This window comes from Notamacropus eugenii, chromosome 4 (genome assembly GCF_028372415.1).
Source record: "Notamacropus eugenii isolate mMacEug1 chromosome 4, mMacEug1.pri_v2, whole genome shotgun sequence".
Classification (NCBI taxonomy): Eukaryota; Metazoa; Chordata; class Mammalia; order Diprotodontia; family Macropodidae; genus Notamacropus; species Notamacropus eugenii.
Genome location: NC_092875.1, coordinates 6217130 through 6238397, shown reverse-complemented (window position 1 = coordinate 6238397; position 21268 = coordinate 6217130). Strand labels below are relative to the sequence as shown.

The 21268-nt window shown below is 45.5% G+C and overlaps 1 protein-coding gene across 1 annotated transcript; it reads left to right on the top strand.

Annotated features, from left to right (window-relative positions):
- The first annotated feature begins 2223 nt into the window (after positions 1 to 2223).
- Positions 2224 to 20587, top strand: LOC140502822 (uncharacterized). The gene is made up of 2 exons (XM_072606839.1): positions 2224 to 2390; positions 14861 to 20587. The coding sequence occupies exon 2, from the start codon at positions 15171 to 15173 to the stop codon at positions 16164 to 16166; it is 996 nt and encodes a 331-aa protein (XP_072462940.1). The 5' UTR covers positions 2224 to 2390; positions 14861 to 15170; the 3' UTR covers positions 16167 to 20587.
- Positions 20588 to 21268: the final 681 nt, after the last annotated feature.

Below are 21268 nucleotides of genomic sequence, written 5' to 3'. Positions count from 1 at the left end.
TACAAAGGAGGAAACTGAGGCCCAGGGCAGACTTGCCCAAAGCCACATGTAGGAGTAGCTTCTTGGTCTATAAAATAAGGGATTGGATTAGATGACCCAAGTTCCTTCCCAGCTCAAGAGGTTCTCTGTAAAATGAGAAAACTGAGTCTGAGAGATTAAGTGACTTTCCCTGGACCCAGAACCCAACACCGCCATGCCTGACCCATAGTAGGTACTGAATCAATGTCAACTGACAGACTGATGGATGGGTGGGTGGATTGATGGGAGCAGGCCTAGCTAGGGAGACTCAATAACTATGAATCTAGATAAGCACATTCCTAATCTCAGCTTCTGCTGGCTCTACGGAAGGAGGCTTTGCAGGCCAAGCAGAAACTCCTTCTAATTAGGAATAGAAGACATCTTGCCCCTCATCTATTTCCACATTCTCTGGGATCCAAAGCCCTTGCTGTTCCTCCACAAGACCCTCATTTCTTGACACCATCTCCCTTCCTCTCTCTCTGTCTTCTGGCCTTTCTGGCTTCTTTCAAGCCTTTTCCAGGCCTCCTTCATTTTAGTACCTTCTCTCTGAGACCACCCTTGACTTTATCCTCCATATATCTTGGTTGTACATGGTTGTTTGCACAATGTCTCCTCCGTTAAGCTGTGAGTTCCTTGAAAGTAAGGACCATTTTTTTCCTCTTTCTTTGTAGCCCCATGTACTTGGCACAGGGCCTTTCAGTTCTGTCCACTCTTCAGGACCCCATTCGGTGGTTTTCCATTTCCTCCCCCCCACTCATTTGACAGATGGAGGTCACTGAGGCCAAGATGAAGTGACTTGCCTAGGGTCACACAGCTAGGAAGTGTCTGAGGCCACATTCGAACTCCAGACGAGCCTTCCTCATTCCTGGCCCGGGCTCCCCTGGGTACTTTTATTACCCTTCTGTCTTCGAAGTGAGTGTTCCCTGGTAAAAGCAGACTGATGCGGGTAGAGTTAGAGGGCACCGCTGGTGCTACCCGCTGTAGTGGTCTGGAGCCCCCTTCCCGGCAGGTGCCCCTAGACCTCTATTGCCCACACACAAGTGAAGCTGCAAAGGAGGATGCCAACTGGACACCGGCCCAGCAAGAACTCCGAGAAGAGTTCAAGAAAGAGATAGAGGGCAGAGGACAAGAGGCGGGCTTGGGGAACCTGGGAGGGGGCCCAGCCCCTGCCCCACCCCCGGGGGGTCCCAACCCCAGCCCAGCTCCCCACCCCCGGGGGCCCAGAAGCCCAGGAGGGGGCCCAGCCCCAGCCCCATCCCCGGGAGGGGCCCAGCCCCAGCCCAGCTCCCCACCCCCCGGGGGCTCCCAGCCCCAGCCCCACCCCCGGAGGGGTCCCAGCTCCCGGGGGGGGGGCCCAGAAGCCCAGGAGAGGGCCCAGCCCCAGCCCCACCCCCGGGGGGTCCCAACCCCAGCCCAGCTCCCCACCCCCGGGGGCCCAGAAGCCCAGGAGAGGGCCCAGCCCCAGCCCAGCTCCCCACCCCCCGGGGGCTCCCAGCCCCAGCCCCACCCCCGGGGGCTCCCAGCCCCAGCCCCACTCCCGGGGGCCCAGAAGCCCAGGAGGGGGCCCAGCCCCAGCCCCCCAATCCTCCCAGCGCGGGGCCGGCCGACCTTCGGGTGCCTGCCCCGTCCCACCCAGTGTGGAAACTCCCTCCATCAAGGCCGGGAACTCCCCGGGTGGAAACTCCCCCGACGGACGCGGGGGATTCTCGGCGTGGAAACTCCCTCCGGCGAAGCGGGGGAATTTGGGAAGTGGAAAGCCCCTCCCTGCCCGCAGGCCCAGGATCGGGGAACCGAACCCTGCGGGAGGGCGGCGGGGGCGGGGCACCCGTGGGATCTGCGGAGCTGCCCCCCCGCCCCCGGCGCCAGGCTCGCCCAGCCCGCCCGGCCCTTCCACGTCTGGCCCAGGGGCGGCCCGGGACGGCGGGGAACGGGAAAGGGAAGGCGCGCCCCGCCTGGGAGGCCGAGTCCCCCCCGCCCTCCGGGGTCTCGCGGGCCGGGGGCACGCGAGGAAAGCGTCCGCACGCAAACAAGGCCGAGGCCGCGGGGAGGGAGGCGGGCTCGGCTCCCACCCGGGTGGATGAGAGGGAGGGAGGGCGGCGAGCGGGAGGGGGCGGGGCGATGGGCGGGCGACGCTACGTGCAGGGGGCGGGGGGACGGGCGGCGGCCCTGCCGTCTCTCTCATAGGCGGCCAGCGGGCGGGGGCGGGGCTTTCCTGAGCGCGCGGCCGGAGGCGGGGCTCGTCCGCTGGCTCGCGCTCGGGCTCTCGCGGTGCTTGGCTCGCGGACGCCCTGGTCGTTCTCTTCGCCGCCGCCGGAGCTCGCCGGCCGTATCGGGGCCTGAGGAGGGGCCGCCGTCCCGGGGGAGGGAAGGAGGTGAGTCCGAGGGGCCGGGGGAAGGTGTGTGCGGCCTAGGCCGTCCGGGACTCCCAGCGAGGCCGCCCTCGGGCCCGGGCCCCGCGCCTGTCTCTGAGCCGAATCTAGGCCTCCGCGCTGCGGCTGGGCGGGGAAACTGAGGGCCGGGGGCGGGAGGGGCCTTAGCTGGGGGAAACTGAGGCACGCGGCCTGTGCGACGGACTCCGGGCAGGCCCGGCACCCCCTCGGCTGAGAAAGGGGAACCACAGCCCCGACCTCCCTCCGGGGGCGACGTCGGTGAAGCTTCGGAAACGCCCCTTGTCCGGATTGTCGTTGTGGGTGTCCGGGCCTGCACGGAGGCCAGCCCCTCGCGTGGCGGGAGGGGAAACTGAGGCACCGGACCGGGCACCCTCCTGGACGCTGCCGAACCCGGGAGGAGGGGCGGAGGGGCTGTGGGCCCGAGGGGCCGGGGAGGTTCTAAATAAGGGGGGCCCGGTGCTGATCCAGGAGCAGGGATCCCAGCGGGGGGTGGGGGGGCTGCCTCCTCCCCTGGGAATCCAGGCTCAGCCCCCCCGTGGGTCCGCCTGACGTCACACACCGTGTGTGTGTCCATGTATGTGGGTACGTCGTGTACGTGTGTGTGCACACGTGTGTGTCAGTGTGTATGTGTGCGCACACGTGTGTGTTGTGTACGTGTCTGCAGCTGTGTGTATATATGCATACGCACATGTGTGCCTAGGTATGTGTGCATGTCTGCTTTGGAAAGTCTGTATTATGTCTGTAAAGATGTCTGTGTGTATGTGTGCGTATGGTCTGTGCATGTAAATGCGTGTACACGTGTCAAGTGTGGGGAAGTACATGTATGTATACTTCTGTGTGTGTGAACGTGTACATGTGGGACAAACGTATCCGTGTCCTTTGTAAGTATATGTGTGTATACATCTGTGTGCATGGGTGTATGGTCTGCGTGTGTATATACATGTACACGTGTTGAGCGAATGTTTGTGTGTAAGTATGTATGTATACTTCTGTGTGTGTGTGAACGTGTACGTGCGGGATAAACGTATCCGTGTCCTGTGTAAGCACACTGGGTGATGTTCCGCTGTTTCAGTTGTGCGTAGTCCTCTTGAACCCATTTTGGTTTTCTGTCTGCTTTGTTTTTGGCAAAGACGCCGCAGTGGTTTGCCATTTCCTTCTCCAATAAGGAAACTGAGGCAGACAGGGTGAAATGACTTGCCCAGGGTCACTCAGCTAGTGAGTATATGAGGTAGGACTTGACCTCTAGTTTTCCTGATCCCAGACCTGGAGTTCTGTTCCCTAGAAATCTCCGGGCCCATCCTTCTCCCTCTGTTCCCCATTGCCTTGTTTTCCTTCTGTAAATTTTAAGCCTGAAGGCAGAGACTTGCATTTTGTAATCTTTGCCCTGTGCTTTGCCATCCTGAAAGGCCCGTGCAAATGCTAGCTGTTCTTAGTGTTACCACCCTGCCTCCTCCCTAGCTGGGAGACTGAAGGCAGATCCTGACATCCGTCATAATGTACAAAAAGGCATTAGAAAACTACCAAAGTGCTAGAAGGCCGGGGAGGGAGAGTTTCCCAGAGCCCCAGGATCCTGGCAGGCTACGAAATCTTTCCAGACCTCATTTCTTTTCCTCTCTCACAAAGGAGGAGTAACGATCACACCCATCTTAGGGGGCGTGAGGATCAGCTGAGCCAGGACGTGACCCCGAAGTACTCAATAATTGTCAGCTGTTGTTATCCAGGAAGGCTTCCCAGGGAAGGTGGTATTTGGACTGGTGTTAAAGGATCACTAGGAATTCATCAGGCAAAGATGTTGGAGCATAGGGAGGAAACCAGGGAAGCTGAGGGGCTGCATTTGGCAGGAGCATCATGGGGCCTCAAATGATGGGACAGTGCCAGAATGGTCTGGAGCATGTCGCATGACTGCCTAGTAAGTGTTGATGCCACAGAGATATCAGAAAGACTGCTGATTACATTTGAGGAAAGTTGCGTTTAAAGTTCCAGGAGGACTGGATGCACATGGAGAGCATAGGTTCATTGAGTCCAACTGCCTTGTTTTACATGAGGAAACTGAGGCCAAGAGAGGTCAAGTGATTTACCTATGGTCACACAGCTTAGATGGAGAGGGCTGGAGTTGTTTTTGTAGCAGGGACATCCAGTGAAGCTGGGGAGCCCCCCTTCAAAATCATACTTTCAAAAAAATTCATAATTGAAGGAATTGCTAAATTTCACTTAAAGGTTAGTGAATGTGAATGTGTCAAGTTTTTTTTTTTTCCCCACCAAAGTTCACAGACTACCCAGAAGTCTGTAGGAGAAAGATTGTCAAGCAACAATGTGGGCCCTCCTAGGGGGATGTTTCTCAGTTTATTATGGATAAAAGTCAGCTCAGTTACTTTTATGGGTGGAGCCAGCCTCTGCAAAGGAGAAATTTGTCATTAGGAATTTCCCACGGTTGGCCGTTAGGTGAGAAGTCCTAAGGAGGTGGGCTTGTAGCTTGGTAGCCAGTGAATTGTCTGAAAAAATACACTCAGGTTAAGGCTGTGCGTGGAGATAAGTGAAGGCCAGTTTGGAGGGTGGGAGGCAGCACTGGGAAGGGGAGGAAACAACCAGCAAGGACCTATGAAGTGTGTATATCCTACTGTGTGGCTGGCACTTTGCTAAGCACTCTACAAATAGTATTTTGTCTAATTCTCACAGGACAGCCTTCGGAAGTGGGCGCCATTATGATCTCCATGCCCGGAGTCACACAGCTAATCATTTCTGATTCTGGGTTTGAACTCCCAGCTTGCTGCTCAGTGTTGTATCCACTGTGCCACCTAGCTGCCTAAAACCTGCTGTGTATAGCAAAGTACTTACTAATGTTGGGGAAATGTGCACTTCAGCTTCCCGGAGTTTGATCCATCATTGGTGAAATAGTTTTTTCTAGCCCCTAACAGTTTTTGATTGGAGCAAAGTAGGGGTTTGGGGTGGTGGGGGGGACAGGATCAGGACAGGAAAGAAGCCAGTACAGGAGGTGATAAGGGGTTACCAGGAATGATCAAGGGAGAAGAGAGATTTCGGAGGGAGTGATGAGAAAGGAAAGAAGGAGGCCTGGCAGTAGTAGGGGGAGACTCCTGGCAGCTCTCTGCCCTGTGAGAGTGTGGGGCTGTGTTCTCTTAGCCACAAATCTGATCGAATTGTGTAGCTTTCCGTTTGTTTCCTTCTTCAGAAAGTTACTGATCATTGAAGGCTGTGTTGGCCGGTGGGCAGAATATTGGCTTCATGGCCCTGCCTCTTGACTCCCTCCAGTTATCGGGCCCAGTCTCTCTTTAGTGCCTTGGGTAACTCAACCAGACTCTAAATTACCTAGGAGTTGCGATCTGTGTGGGTGGAGGGAGTTTACCTACACTGGTGATGATTGCCAGGAAGCAGTGTGTGATGCTCTTTTATTTACATCGTTTTTGCCTCACAGGGGATAAACAGATTCTCCTGAAATACAGGTCTCTTTGTAACAAAAGAGGAAGCTGAAACGAAGTTCTGGGCTATGCTGAAGGAAGCCAAGCCTGCCTGAGTATGTGGGAAGTTCTGGAGCACTGAGGGATAAAACCCTGACTCCAGAACTGTCCCAGAGGCCTTCGGGGGGGGGGGGGGGGGGGGTGTTCCCTCAGCCTGGGGCCTTGTGTGCCTGCTCCTAGCTTTCACCGCCTCCTCTGTCTGACCTGGGTTCCCTCCTGAACTTCAGCACCCTCCTTCCCCAACCTTTTGAAAGCAGTGCTTTGAGGTCACACATGTAGGTGAGATTATAGACTGGGAGTTGATGACATTCCAGAGAATTTACAAAATGTAGAGGTAAGTCACCTGCTGTCCAGCTCCAAGCTGATGCTTGCTTTTTACTTCTGTCCCCTTTCTTGCATAACTTAGAGAACTTCTCTGAGGATTGCCATTTTTCTGGTCAGGGCCAGAGAGAAGAGCTGTAAGGACCTCGATTTGATAAGGATGGTAGGTGGCTTTTGTAGAATCTGCTTCTCCAGCAGCAGATCTGAGTGGGCCCGCTCAGGGCCTGCTGCAGGTTGCTCTGCCTCCAACTGTACCCTGCCCAAGAGTCCTGGAGTTCTTGACTTTTTCTGAGTCTAGCCTACTCGGTTTCTCCTTGGTCTTCAGGTCCAGGGAGCAGGCTGTGCCTGCCTCACCTTCCAGTCACTTATTCTTTCAGGAAATATTTTTTAGGCTTCTACAAGGTGAACTCAACTAGATTATTATGGATTATGTTGGGCCCTGGGGAAGAAGTATCCTTTCTGAAGGATTTGTTTATTGTCTACAAGGTAAAAATTGCCACCTTCCCCTCCCTCTTCATTTCATTCCTGTAGGAAAACTCCCTCCACCCTCACAGATCTCAGACTCATCTCAACTGTCAGTCAGTTAGAGCTAGCATTTCTAAAGTGCTTCCAATTGTGTAAAGTGCTATAGTACATGTGTCACCTCTTGAACCTTACAGTAACCCTCTGTCGTTTCCCTGTACTGATGGTTGAGAGAGGCAGATGACTCCATACCCAGTGAAGTGGGAACTCAGATCTTCCTGCCTGCAGTCAGATAGCCTTCAGAGATCCATCCATGTGTCTAACAGGCAGCAGGGCTGCACAGTGGCTAGAGCGCTGGCCTTGTGATCAGGAAACCTCAGACACTTACTAGGCAAGTGACCCTTGGGAAGTCACCACCCCTCTCAGTTTTCTTATTGCAGGCTTGTTATAAGGATCATCAGGGAGATAATATTTGTTAGAGAAGTTCTGGCTGTGGCTTTTAGGTCTTTAGATCCTATGTTGTAAACCTGGAAATGTGCCCTGGGACACTTGAAGTCTTGCTGATGTTGGTTCCTGTGGCTGTTAGTAGGAACTGAAAGACACCTTCCATAGGAACCGAGGCCAAGTGTCTGTGGGCTAAGAAGCAGGAGCTGAGCATGTGTGCGCGCCCGCGCACACACACACACACACACACACACACACACACACACACACACACACACACACACACACACACACACATGCACACACGCGGCAGCCAGAGCTTTGGTTCCACTCCTTCCTCTTTGTAAGTCCTGGAGTCTCTGTCCACAGACGCTCTCCTTTTTCAAATTTGCTTCATTTAAAAGTCTCTGCACCACCTCCACCCTTCTCCTGACCCCCTAGGTACTGGTTTGTTAGAAAAATTCCTCAAATAGTACATGATGATAGAATATTCTTCCCCACGGTCTGGCAGAGTAATCTGGTAAAACATTTCCTAAGTACCCTAAATGAAGTAATGCCACCTACCCTGAGGGCCCTTCTCCTCTGCTCCTTCCTCCCCATTACCCAGCTCCTCCTCTTTTTCTTCCTCTCCTGCCAAAGCTGCTCTTCTGTGAAGATCATTATTCAAGAAAACTTGCCTTCGTCAATTTGGGTTGATTGCTTTCTTTTCACTTTAGCATGTCCAAACTTGCTGCTTTCAGAAGGCTGGGAGGCCACACAGTGGCCTTCTAGGAGGAAGGCAGTGCAGTTTTCAGCAGGTTTGGGGGGGGGGGGGGAGAGGGGCGGCTCTAACTATTGGCCAAGACTGGATCTGCCCATTACTTTGAAAACTGAAACAAAGAGGAAAATTGTACAGTTATCACCGACATTCCTTTGTCCCAGAGCCAAATACAAGGAAGACTTTGTTGTTGGGAGTCCTTGTATAAAGCATTTAGAGGATGTGGCATATGAGGAGTAATCTTCCTGGAAGGTAGAGTCCAAGAACTCTTAATTCACCTTTCTTGTCCTGAATCCCTTGGGTATCCTTTTCACCTCTTTCTCTGAAAGCAAGACAGAAAGCACATAGATTACCAAAGAAATCAGTTACAGCGAAATAAAGGCATCATTTCCCCCATCCATGTTCTTAAAATCCCCTGAAATTTGTTGTGGGCCCCAGAGGGCTGGTCCTGGGGTGAGGAAGACCTGGCTAGGTCTTGGTGCTGGACAACTCTGAGGCCCCAGCTATGTGTAATTTTAGTGCATTCACAAGTTTTCAGTGCCTCAGACCCCTCTCTAATACTCTTAAGTTGAGAATGAGTTGCTGTGGTTTGCAGCTGTAAAAGGAGTCATCCTGCTTAGAGTTTTGACCACAGATGAAATCACAAGGCTAGATTGGGGGGAGCTTTTTTCAAAAAAGGCCCCCAGTCTGCTTAAAAAGATGTTTCTTGTCTCCAGTTTCTATGAAACCCAAGAACATACAATTAAGTTGGTACTCAGTAAACAGGAAGTGGCAGATCTCTAGTCTGGAGAGGGGAAGACTGCAAGGGGTATGATTTGGGGGTAGGGTTTAGTGGTTTTCATTGAATGTAGACTCTTCTGGGCTGCCCTGGAAACCTTTGGTCAAAGCACAGAAAGGGGAGCTGGGGATCACCAAAGTGAGTGAGCAGATTAGCTTTGCTTCCCCCACACTCACTAGTCAGAACAGCAGTGGCTTGTGGAGCAAAGCGCTTCATATACATTATGTTAGGGAGTTGTCACAGCAGCTGTGAGGCAGGGGCTCCTCTCTATTAGCCATGTGACTTACACAGGGTCACAGTGCTGGTCAGTGTTCCTGCCACAGGATTCTAATTCAGGTGCCTGGACTCCAGTTTAGTGATCTTCTGGTGTGCCAATGTTGAGCTGTCAGCTGTACCTTGGTGGATTTCACCTCATCTGTAAAATGAAGGAATTACAGATCTCTTCTAGTTCTAAACTTGCATGACATGAGGTTGGGGGGGGAGGAGGGGTGGACAAGTCAAGAGAATATGTTCCAGGTGGTTTCCATCCTTTCACTATGCAGATAGAACTGGGAAAATGTGGAAGATTGGGTAACACCATATTGATCAGGACATCTGTAACCCAGCATTCTTCCCTTGAAATAGATATTTTAGCCAACCTTTGCCAAATGCTGACATGCTTTATTGTGGGGAGTGGAAGTCTTCTTTACATCACAGTCTTAAGGGCACCCAAATTCTCTTTTATGCTAGATGAAGAGCTCCCCTTTATTCCTGCCAAGAGAGGTTCCTTCATGGTAAATAGACACTGCTAAGTGTTTCTTTAGAGAAGAAGCGTTTGCTGAAACTGTCATATGACCAGCCAGAGACTACTTTAGGCCATGTATTATTCCTGGGACCTAGACCAAAATAAAACCTGTCCCCACATGGGGTTTGTGTCCTCATAGGCCCTCTAGGACAAAATACCCAGAAGATATCTCTCCAGTTTGGTGAATGAATTGGCTTCTTGAATAGAATTATTCATGAGTGATCCCTTTCATCTTCAGGAATGCCTAACAGAAGCCATTAGTTGTGATATCTTGAGAGATATATCTTAACTAAAGATTAGAGCTTGTAAGGCCATGTCATCTAGAAAAAGGAGAATGCTTGCCTTCACATTGGAATTTCTAGGAGGCCATAGCTGTGCCATGTCACTTAGATGTGTGGTCAAGGTAGGGTATAACCCTTTTAGGGAATCAGTTATTTGGTATAGTGAATAGTGTGTTAGGCCTGGAGTCGGGAAAGCCTGAAATCAGATCCTCCCTCAGATGCTTCTTAGCTGTGTCACTTTGCCTCTGTTTTTTGAACTGTAAAAATGGAGATTGTAATAACACCTGCCTCACAGAGTTGTTATAATGATCAAATGAAATAATATTTGTAAAATACTAGTGCAGTACCTGTTTTTATAACACTTTACACTGAATCTCTTAAAGACCATTTTTCCTCCAACACCAATCTTTGACTTGTATTGTGACAGAGGCTCAGACCACACAGTGATTAGGGGCACTATTGCCTCCTAAAGCATCAAGAAACCATGGAGGGAAAAAACACCTTTTAAACAATGTGCTTATTGAGTGACCTAACTCAGAAGTATCATCCTGAGGATGTCCTTGGGGAGCAGAATGGAAGGAAGATCGCACTAAACAAAGGATGGCATAGGAGTGGGGTGGATCATTGGAGGGAGAGCCTGGGATGAGGGCAAAGTTTAGAATGTCACCATCTGTTGGCATTGCCCATGTCTGCCTCCTACACAGTCAATAAACATGTGTTACCTAAGCACCTATGTGCCCAGGTACTGTGTTAAGTAAGACACTGATAGAGTCACAGTTTCTGAGAGAAGGGAACCCCTAGGCTATCCAAACTAACTTGAATGAGGAATGTAGCTAGACAACAGCTCTGTTGCTATCTTTGAGGGGCCCCACGTTGGGAGAGAGATATGGAGCATCTTTAAAGCAAAGGTTAAAACACTATTCTCAGGTATATTGTAGTTTAGGATGGGTTCCAGGAGATGGTTGCTTAAGGCCGTTCCAATTCAGAAGTGAATTGGATGGCCAGTGAACTAATTTCAGAAAAGGAACAAGGTGGGGTCTGCAAAATGTCCAGTGAACTTGATCTATATTGCTGTATTCTAGCATGTAGTCTGTTAAGAGAATAATTTATAAGTGACTTTAAAAAAAAAAAAAGGCATTTCTCATTGTCATCCTAGCCCAAGGATCTGAATCAAATCATAGAAAAGTTAGATACAGTAGGCATCTGGAAGTAGAAAGGAGTAAACATTTTTCATCTGTGCCTGTCATATTTACAGAAATTGACTTACTATATACTGTAAGGCATAAGAACTTCACAGGTGCAGGAAGTAGAAATAATAGCCTTTGAAGAAAGGATTAAAAATGAATTGGAGACTAACCTAATCCTAAAAAATCTGTGGGTCAAAAAACATAGGAGAGAAACAGCAGAAAATTTCATCAGAGGCAATTCCAACAGTGAGACAACATACCACCATTGGTACACTGTCACAAGCCCTGGAAAGCCAGTATGCATCATGATCAAAAAGTCTCTAAATCTCATGCCCTTTGGCCCAGTTATGCTGCTAAGTTGACCTACATACCTTGAAAGATGAAAGAAAATGATCCGTATGTACAAAGATCCTTGTAGCTCTTTTCATTATTATTGCTTTAGCTAAGAACTGTAACCAAAAGAGGAAAGGGAGAGAAGCATCTGGGGATGGTTGAGCAAATAATAGTGTGAGTGTAATGATGTATAGTTCTGCTATAAAACTTGAGAAAAGGGATGATTTCAGAGAAATTTGGGAAGATTTGAATGAACTGATACAGAGTGAAATGACCATAAGAAAATCAGCTTGGAAAGACTTTAGAACTCTGAACAGTGCAGTGACTACTCCTGATTCAGATGACCAAGGGTGACACATGCTTCCTACCCCTTGACAGAGGGGTGACTCAGAGTGCCAGATGTGACATGCATTTTTGGACATGGCAAATATGTGATTTGTTTTATTTGGCAATGTTTGCTAAAAGTATATGATTCTTTGGTTTTATATATTTAGTGGGAAAGAGATAAGGGATGATGCTGACAACATTGCTGTGTAAGTAACGTTCCTCTCTTCTCTCCCCCGTCAGTAGTGCATGTATTACATTTTTTCCCCAATCATAAAAATCTACACAATAGAGATTTACAGTTTTATAGTTATTTACCATATGCTAGGCACTGCTAAATTTTAGCAAAAAAAAAGAGGGAAAAAATAACCCTGCCCTCAAGCATTCATTTTAATGGGGAGAAACATGATAAATTATTAGGTACATACATGCACACAGAATTTATACATGTATATGTGTGTGAGCACATCAGGTAGAAGGTAGAAAGGTAGAGCATCTCAGGTAGAATCTGAAAAAGGAAGCCATTAGCTAGGTAAGGACTGAGGGGAGCTCTTCTATAGAAGGTAAAAATTGAGTTCAGCTTTAAAGGAAGCCAAAGAAACTTAGAGGTAGAGGGGAGGAGGTAGAGAGATGGGAAATGGAGTGTCACATAAAAGGAAAATGCAAATGGGGTGGTAGGTTGGGGTGAGGAGGATAATAAGTTAGTTTTAAAAGATGGAGAAGGTGCTTAATTATGAAAAGCTATAAATGTCAAACAAGATTTTCCTATTGATAGAGAAAATATGGACCCTCTGGAGTTCTGTGACTTGATCAGGCCTAAGATTTAGAAAGATCACTTCAGCATCCCAGTAGAGTGTGAGTAGAGTAGATTGGAATGGAGATTGGGGGTGACAGGAGTCCAGGAGACCAGTTAGAAGTTTCTTAAAGGCTGTTGTAGTAGTTTCTCTGAGAGGTCATGGGTAGCCTAAACCTGTCAATGAATGGAAAGAAGGGAATGAATCAAAGGGTCAAAAATTATACAGGTTCTGAGACTGGGTAACTGGGAGGATAGTGACAACCTCAGCAATAAGAAGAAAGTTTAGAAATTGGTAGGGTTTGGGGAGATGGGAAAAGAATTGTTTGTTTCAGGCCTGTTGACTTTGAAGTGCCTATGGGACATCCAGGTGAGATGCTAAATGCACGATTGGAGGTTTGTGGGAGTGACTCAACGAAACACTAAGAGTGACTATAGAGGTCTCAGAATCCTCTGCATAAAAATGATAATTGAGCCTACGGATGCTGATGAGATTGTCAAATGATGAAGTATAGAGAAAAAAAGAGAAGGGGACCCAGGACAAGAGCCTTGGAACACACTAGTGGGCATAATGTGGATGAAGACCCAACAAATGAGATTGAAAAGGAATGATTGTGCAGATAGGAGAATTATGAGAGGAGTGTGTTGTACATATCAAGAGAAAAGAGAGTATCTATGAACACGTGGTGACAAACAATTTGAAATTCTTCAGAGAAGTCAAGGAAGAAAAGATTTGAGAAAAGCTCGTTGGTTTTGGCAACTAAGAAATCATTGGTTACTTTGGATAGGGTAGTTTCAGTTAATTGTGAGGTCAGAAGCCAGGTTGCAGAGGTATTAGATTGCAGTGAGAAAGGAAATGCAGACACCTTTTTCAAGGTATTCAGAAGGAGAGATCTAGTATGATTGTATCATATGGTATATAGATATAGTATGATAGTTGTTGAGGATAGCTGGATCAAATGCAAATTTTTAAAGGTGGAGACGGACTTGTTTGTAGGTGACAAGGAAAGAGCCACCGTATAGGGGGAAAGAATGGAGAAAAGAGAAATAATGGGGATGATAGTAGAAGCTCTCTTGTGTTAGAGAAGTTGAGAAGATTTGATCAAAGATGCAGTGGGGGTAGGGGTGTTGCTTTGGCAAGCAACTTCATCTGTTGTTTTGTCTTTCCTTCTCAAAGAAGGTCTTGACATCATGAAGGTGAGGTCATGACTTGCAAATGAATTGTATTTAAGTGAGGCAAGACTGCAAAGTCACCTGCCTCACTGTCTCTTCCTGAGCCATATGGGTCCAGTGGCCAGATATAGAGCAGGATAACTGGAGATGGCCCTGGATGCAGTGGGAGACTTTGACTTCTTTAAAATAAAATCTTTCCCGAGTCTCAGTTTATCTGAGGTCCATTTGTTGATCAAGAAGGATCATTCTTGAGATTGTGCAGAAAGACATGTAAATGAATGATGTGAAATGAGAAGTGAATTATTCAGTTAAGAGAGTGTGTGAAGGGTTGCCATGGGGAGGTTTGAAGGAGAGTTGAGAATGTTTCAGACATCCACTGGAGAAAGTGGTATAGCAGTTCATGTGGAATAATAGAATATTTGCTTGTCTCAATGAGGACCCAGGTGAGATTAGATAATATATTTGTAGAGGTCTTAAGGGTTGAGAAATAAGTAAAGACAAAAAGATGTGGAAGAAGTGAGAACAGGCAGCTTTTTGTAGAAGTTTGACTAAAAGGGAGGAGAGACAGTTGAAGATAGTTTGAACTGAGTATTTTGGGGCCAGAGGGGAGACCTAGTTAGGTTTGTAAGTGTTAGGGATTAAACGAGTAGATGAGGAGAGGGTAGTAGATGGAGAAAATGAGGAGAGGAAAGAATCAAAAGTACAGGTATAGTTGTGAGCTTTGTTCAGGAGAACAACCTCTTAAGTTTGTTTCTTCATCTTCAAAAGGAGGGTTTTGTATTAGATCTTTTATGTCTTATGAGTTCTAATACTCTGTGTGTCTACCTGTCTGATTTTAGGCAGATGTAATTGTGTAACCTTCCTTGATAATGAGCTGAAAAAAGCCTGGAAATTCTGCCTATTTTTCTGGCTATGCTCACATTTCCTTTGTTATTATGTATTTTTATTTAGTGGAAAGAGTACTGGACTTCAAGTCAGAAGTCCCATTTAGTTCATGACCTGTATTTTACATTTATTAATGATGTGACTTTGGGCCACATACATTTTGCTAAAATTGCTAAAGTACTCGGAACCTCAGTTTCCTCAATTTAAAATAACATGCCTAGTCCGTGAATTGTTTTAATCTGAGGCATTTTGTACATTGTATATTACTAATTTACATTTGCATGGTACTGTAAGGTTTGAGAATTGATTAACTCCTAACAGTCCTACAAAACACAAGATTGTTTTGTTATTTCTCCTGCCTCTTAAAGTTTGAGTTACTTTTCTTGATAGATGAGACAGAACAAGCCTCCTTGTGCAACTAGAGAACAGCGGACATTGACTTTTTTCTCTCTTTCAGATTTGGAGACTAAGCCAAGGACTCCACTTCAAGTGTGGCATTTCTCTGAAAGAATCAGACTTCCCTGTGTCTCCATATTGGAAGTAAGCCTTGGGTTATAGAGGCAGCAGAACAAGGAAAACACATTTGGCAAATAGGTCAGCCAAAGGAAACCTATTTGAAGATAAGAAATAAAGCAGAATCTTTGGTGGCCAGTGGTTTGTCTACAACACAGAACATCTTTTAGAGACAGTCTCCACAAATGTGATACACAGAAAGAACTCTAGACTATTTAGACAGTTAAAAAAAATACAGCAGAACCAGCTCAAAAATGATATTTTCTAAGTATAACGATTGTGGGAAATCCTTCAGTTATAATTCAGACCTTATTGACTATCATAGTCTAAATACTGAAAAGAAACCTTTGGAATGTGGGAAAGCCTTCCAATGGAGAACTCAGCTGACTCAGCATCAGAAAATTCATACTAAAGAAAAACATTATGAATGTGATGAATGTGGAAAGGCCTTCTACAAGAGGACACAGCTTACTCAACATTGGAGAATTCATACTGGAGAGAAACCTTATGAATGTACCGAATGTGGAAAGACCTTTCGGCAGAGTGCCCATCTTACTCGCCATCAAAGAATTCACACTGGAGAGAAGCCTTATGAATGTAGTGAATGTGGAAGGGCCTTCAATCACAGCTCATCCCTTGCTTCCCATCAGAGAATTCACACTGGTGAGAAACCTTATGAGTGTAATGAATGTGGGAGGGCCTTCAACCACAGTGCATCTCTTGCTGCCCATCAGAGAATACATACTGGAGAGAAACCTTATGAATGTAATGAATGTGGCAAGGCTTTCCGCCAGAGCACAGAACTCACTCGACATCAGAAAGTTCATACAGGAGAGATATATGTATGTAACGAATGTGGAAAGGCCTTCCACCAGAACTCACAGCTTATTTGCCACCAGAGAATTCATACTGGAGAGAAACCTTATGAATGTAATGAATGTGGGAAGACCTTCAACTACAACTCATCCCTTGCTGCCCATCAGAGAATTCATACTGGAGAGAAACCTCATGCGTGTCGTGAATGTGGAAAGGCCTTTTGCAAGAGGACACATCTTATTCAGCATGAGAGAATTCATACTGGAGAGAAACCTTATGAATGTCATGAATGTGGAATGTGCTTCCGCCAGAGTGCCCAGCTTAGTCGCCATCAGAAAATTCATACTGGAGAGAAACCTTTTGAATGTAGTGAATGTGGGAGATGTTTCCGCTTGAGTGCTGGTCTAACCAGGCATCAGAGGCTGCATAATTGAGAGAAACTTTGAGGGAGCCTTGCTCCAAAGCAAATACCTTATTCAACACCAGTTGTTACTGAAGAGAATAATCTGATGAATGGCATGGGGTTTTTTCCCCCTTTAAAAACTGATACATCTTTTCACAATAGATTTATCCCAACAAATACCTAAATATCCTTCTAACACACATTCTCAAAAGTTTTTCACTTGTTCACAAAAGGAGAGATTTGTGCTTATATTTTATATATTATTTTACTAACATTGACTACTGTATTTGACAAGGGTTTTGCTTTCCTCTGAGTGCTGATTTTATTTACCTCATCAAGGTATTTACGTCTGCTGGTGCTTTGACTCGGCTTTCCTTACTCTGCCACTCTCCAAGCACATCTTCCTGAGTTTCTTCCAATTAATCTTTGTCTTCCCTTCTAGCCTAGTATTATTCTGCAATATTTTTCTACTACAGTTTGTTCAATCATTCCCTGATCAGTGGGGATATGTTTTGTTTCCAGTTTTTGTCACCACATGTGATGAAGTTCAGAACATGTTTATTCAGATTGGTCCCATAGGTGTCTTCCTTGAGGATAATTCCAGTAGTGGAATCTGTGGGTTAAACAGGTATTCACAATTCAGTAAGTTTCTTACCAATTCCTCATTATTTTCTGGAGTCGTTGAACTCATTGATAGCTCCATGAAACGTGCTTGCTTTTTTGTAACCTCTCCAACAATGAGTTAGTTGCCCCATCTATTCCAGATTGATATGTGAAAGGCAGTTCTTTGGTAGTTTTCATTTCAGTTTGTCTGATTACAAGGGTCTCTTGAACATTTTTTTCAAGTACTTGCGCATTTGTATTTCTTTTGAAAGTTTTTCATATGCTTTGACCACTTGTCTTTTGGGAACAAGTGTTAACTTATAAACATGGCAATTGCCTTTTGGTTTTAAATGCTAGACTGTTCTTAGAGATATTTAATGCAAAGACTTTTCACCCATGATCTTTTCTTTTGAGTCTAGCGACATGAATTTTTATTTATGTAAAAACTTTTAAACTTTGCATAATCCTAATTGTTTTTTTCTTTTGTGACCTGTCCTGTGAATGACTAATAATTTCCCTCTTTCCATAGTTGTGAAATAAGTAGGCTTCAGTTCTCCTTTAGTTTAGTTTTGTTTTTTTTTAATGGTGTGACTTTTTATATTTGGGTCACATCCATTGAGAATTTTTTGTGCAATTTGGTATAACATGTTCATCAGATCTTTGTTTTAAACCACACTACTTTCCATTTTTCCTAGTATCTCTTCGCACAGTTCCTTTCCCAGTAGTTTACATACTTTTTAGTTTACCAAATTCTACTTTGTCCATTTTTTCCTAAGTCTTAACTTATCTACTCTGTGTCTTTGATCTGTTTTTCTGTATTTTGTCTAGTACCAGATTGTTTTGAGAATTTTACTGCTTTGCTATGGACATAGATCCTTCGTATATTTGCTTTACATACTTTGAGATTTGGTAGTACCAATCCTCATTTAATCCTATTGTCTTTCATTTATGTTCCTTTTCATGATTGCATTTGTAAAATTTATCTTTCCACTATAAACAGATATTGATATTATGTTTTCATAGAGAAGCCCAAAGGCCAGATAGAAAAAAAAATATTAGTAAGACAACCAATAACTTGAGTAATAATGTAGCTGGATACAAAAGAAATCCATTGAATTCATCAGCTTTTATGTATGTTGATGAAAGTCAGGAGAAGAGATTGGAAGAGGAATTCTATTTCAGATCAGATAAATAAGTAGTATCCTATAAAGACACACATAGGACTTCTAAAAATAGAACTACAAGACTTTTTACAGGAATAAAAGAAGATCTGGATGATTGCAGAGAAATTCAGTGTTCTTGAATAGGCTGTGCCAATATAATATTAATGAAGTAATGGTCAAATTTCAGAGCTGGTGATATACCAGGTTACTTAAGAGATACTTTTAGAATTAGACAAAATTCATTTGTAAGACAAAAGGTCGAGAATACCAAGGAATATCTGGAAAATAATAAGAAGGTAGCAATGGGGGTTATATGCCATTTAGGAAAATTCATTGACACCTGCACTGAAATTGAACTCTGACAGTTTACAGACATCTGTGGTAACATTTCTCTCTAGAAGAACCTTCCTGTACTCTAGACTGAAAGGTGAATTATGATGAACCTCATGATTTGTTTCCTAGAAACATGAATGGAGATTGGATGATACCTGGACCTTTGGGGAACTGTTACAACATGGGCTTCTGAGAGTGAGTGAGTGAATGGTTAGAGGATCTTGCTTATTGATTTATTGATTTTGATTTCTTTCCTTCTCCTCTCTCTACTCTATATTGGTTTATCCTATGTTATACTCCTATTTCATTGTAGCTATTATATGTCCTATTGATTTTTTTTGGTTCAGTGGTTATGTTTTAGACTATGAAATTAGAATTCAAAGAAATTCTAGTTCTACAAGGAAGACCATGAGGAGTCACAGAACCTGTCTGTGGCTCATTTTTCTTCATTTGTATAATGAAGAGTTTGGGTTACATAACCTAGGAGTTTCCAGCTGTAAATCTATGATCCTATGAATGAGATATGGGGCTGGAAACTTAGGAGGAAGAGAAAAGTGGTGAAAACTTTAGATATGTTGAAAAGTTGAATAAGGACAAAGGATGCATCATCTACTAATTAATTACATGCTGTGCTCTAGTTTCAGACCAACTGGCAGCTAGCTAAAGTTGCTCTAGAGATATATTTAGCCAAATTCATATAGATAGTTTGCTGTTCATGAAAATGATTGAAAAATCTCAACCCTACTGTGTAGATTAGAATGCATTGAACCAGATTGCTTCTTATGATTTGCTTATGCCCTTACTTCACCTTGGAGTTAGGCATTCTATTCCCCCTACTACTGGGTTAGCAATAGTCTCAATAACAAGAGAAGGCTAGATTGGGCCTAGAAATTACTGCTGTGGCAAAACCCCTGCTCACAATGAGTTCTAGCAGCAGGCTACTTACCGCAGTATATAGAGAAGACATTTGGAAGCTCCAGTGTTGTGAGCAGCACATCTGCATACTGGCTGCCATCCATGGGCCTTTAGGGTAGCAATGGGAAGACTTGCAGAAATGGCCCAAGGATGATGGTGGTTGGATTTTTCTTGGAAGAACTAAGTCTTTTCCCTCACTTGAAAGGGGCAGTTCCCCATCCACCCAAAAAGTAGATAACCATGGGCCTCTGATACCTTTTGTTTAGTATGAAGATAAAATGAATGGCATGAAAATTCAGCCTCTACCTTACGCAGGAGCAAAGCAAGATTAATAGAATTTAGGCTCAGAAACATCATCCAAGATCAATCTGCAGTTCAGTGGCACCTTGGAATACCTTCTGTCAGAGGAAATGTTTGCATCTTTAAAAAGGAGGTTCCCAACCACTGATATCAATGCACTTCCCTAACTTGTGTTTGTAGAAACAAATGGTTGCCCTGCCAGGACTGAAAATGAAAGGGAAGTATATGCTAGAAAAAAGAATAAGAAATACTTAGAGCTCTGCAAGGGGGCACAGAAAGTGAACAAGAGGATGGAGTTTTTCTCTGAAACCAACTCAGAAATTGCTCCAAATCCCGAATTCCTGTGATGTTCTTTTTCTTGCTGTTTGTCTCCTGCTTACATCACATGTTTACATAGCTCTTGGGGCTGGTAGCATTTCTCTTAGCAACACCATCCTGATTCTCCTGAAAATGTAGTTTTCTTAATCCCCCAAACACAGAACCTACTTCTAAGGAGTGCCAGGGTTGACTGCCAGAGGCCATTAGATAACTGTGGCAGCAGCAATCAGGATAGCTTTCTGGGACCTGATAGGGCTTGCCAATTGCTGCGATTTCTCACCTCTGTGTTTTGTTTAAATGGCAGTGACTGCCTTAGTGCTGTCAAAAGGATGTCCTTCCCTAATGATCTGTTAGAGTTATAGACATGAAAGTGCAATGCCAAGGAGTGACCTCTGGAGAACAGCAGTCATCCATCAATCCCAGTACTGACTTGGTTTACGTTCTGTGTAGTAGACAGAGATTGCATGTCTCACAGTCCCCTACAGTGTCTTTCCCAGGAATCTCTTAGGTCATGGCTTCCCCACCAGAAATAGGGAAAGCATGAACCACTTGGCCTGATCTGTGTCTTTCTGCAGCTGTCCTTTGCAAGGCGAGCCACAGAGCTCAGAATCCAAGTTCCCTGTTCTCTTGGATCCTGTGGAAAAGAGTTCAGTGAAAAAATGATTTAGAACAAACAAGCTCCCCTTTGTCAGTGTCATGGTGGGCTAAGACATTAGCCTTGGATGCTGCTCTAGCACCTGCAGGAAGCTACATTCACTGTTGATGGAGCTGCTGGTTGGTATCTAGTTCTTTCTGCAATAAACCATACTTCGTGCAGTAACTTGGTCTTGTGTAGTTACTTCCTGAATTGTCTTCGAACCCAGGTCCCAGTGGGCCAGCCTAGCTTGGAGTCCCCAGAGCTTAGAATAAGCATGCTGCCTCTGGTCCATACTAGCTATGGGGCCTCAGATAGGGCCCTTGCCCCCTCAGGGTGTGAGAGGAGGAAGGGGTGGTCCTGACAAGTGAAATGGTGCACACAGAACACTTCAGGATCCTTAAAGTATCCCAGAAATATCAAGTACTAGCCTAGACCTTTTGGCCACAGAAGGCAACCAGGAACATCGAGAGAAAAGGACAGAGCCAATGATAGGAAGCAATTAGAGCTGTCTGGAGAAGGTGGGAGGCTCCCCCTCCGGAAGTCTTCCAGCAAAGGTATGTTACAGTAGGGAGCCCCTTGGGTGGAGAACTGAATGGCTGCCCAGGGCTCTTCCAATTCTATTTCTGTGATAGGCAGGTGATGTCCTCATTGGCATTGCTATTTCAATAATCTCTCTACATCTTTCTTATTCCATCTATCCCTTGAACTACACAAGGGTTCTATGCTAGGACTAATTTTTGACTCCAGGCATTTTCCTGAGCTGTTTCCTTACCTAGAACACTCTCCCTTTTCATTTTCACCTCTTGGCTTCCTTCATATCTTCACTAAAATCAGTGATTAGGAGAAGACTTTCTTAATCCCTTT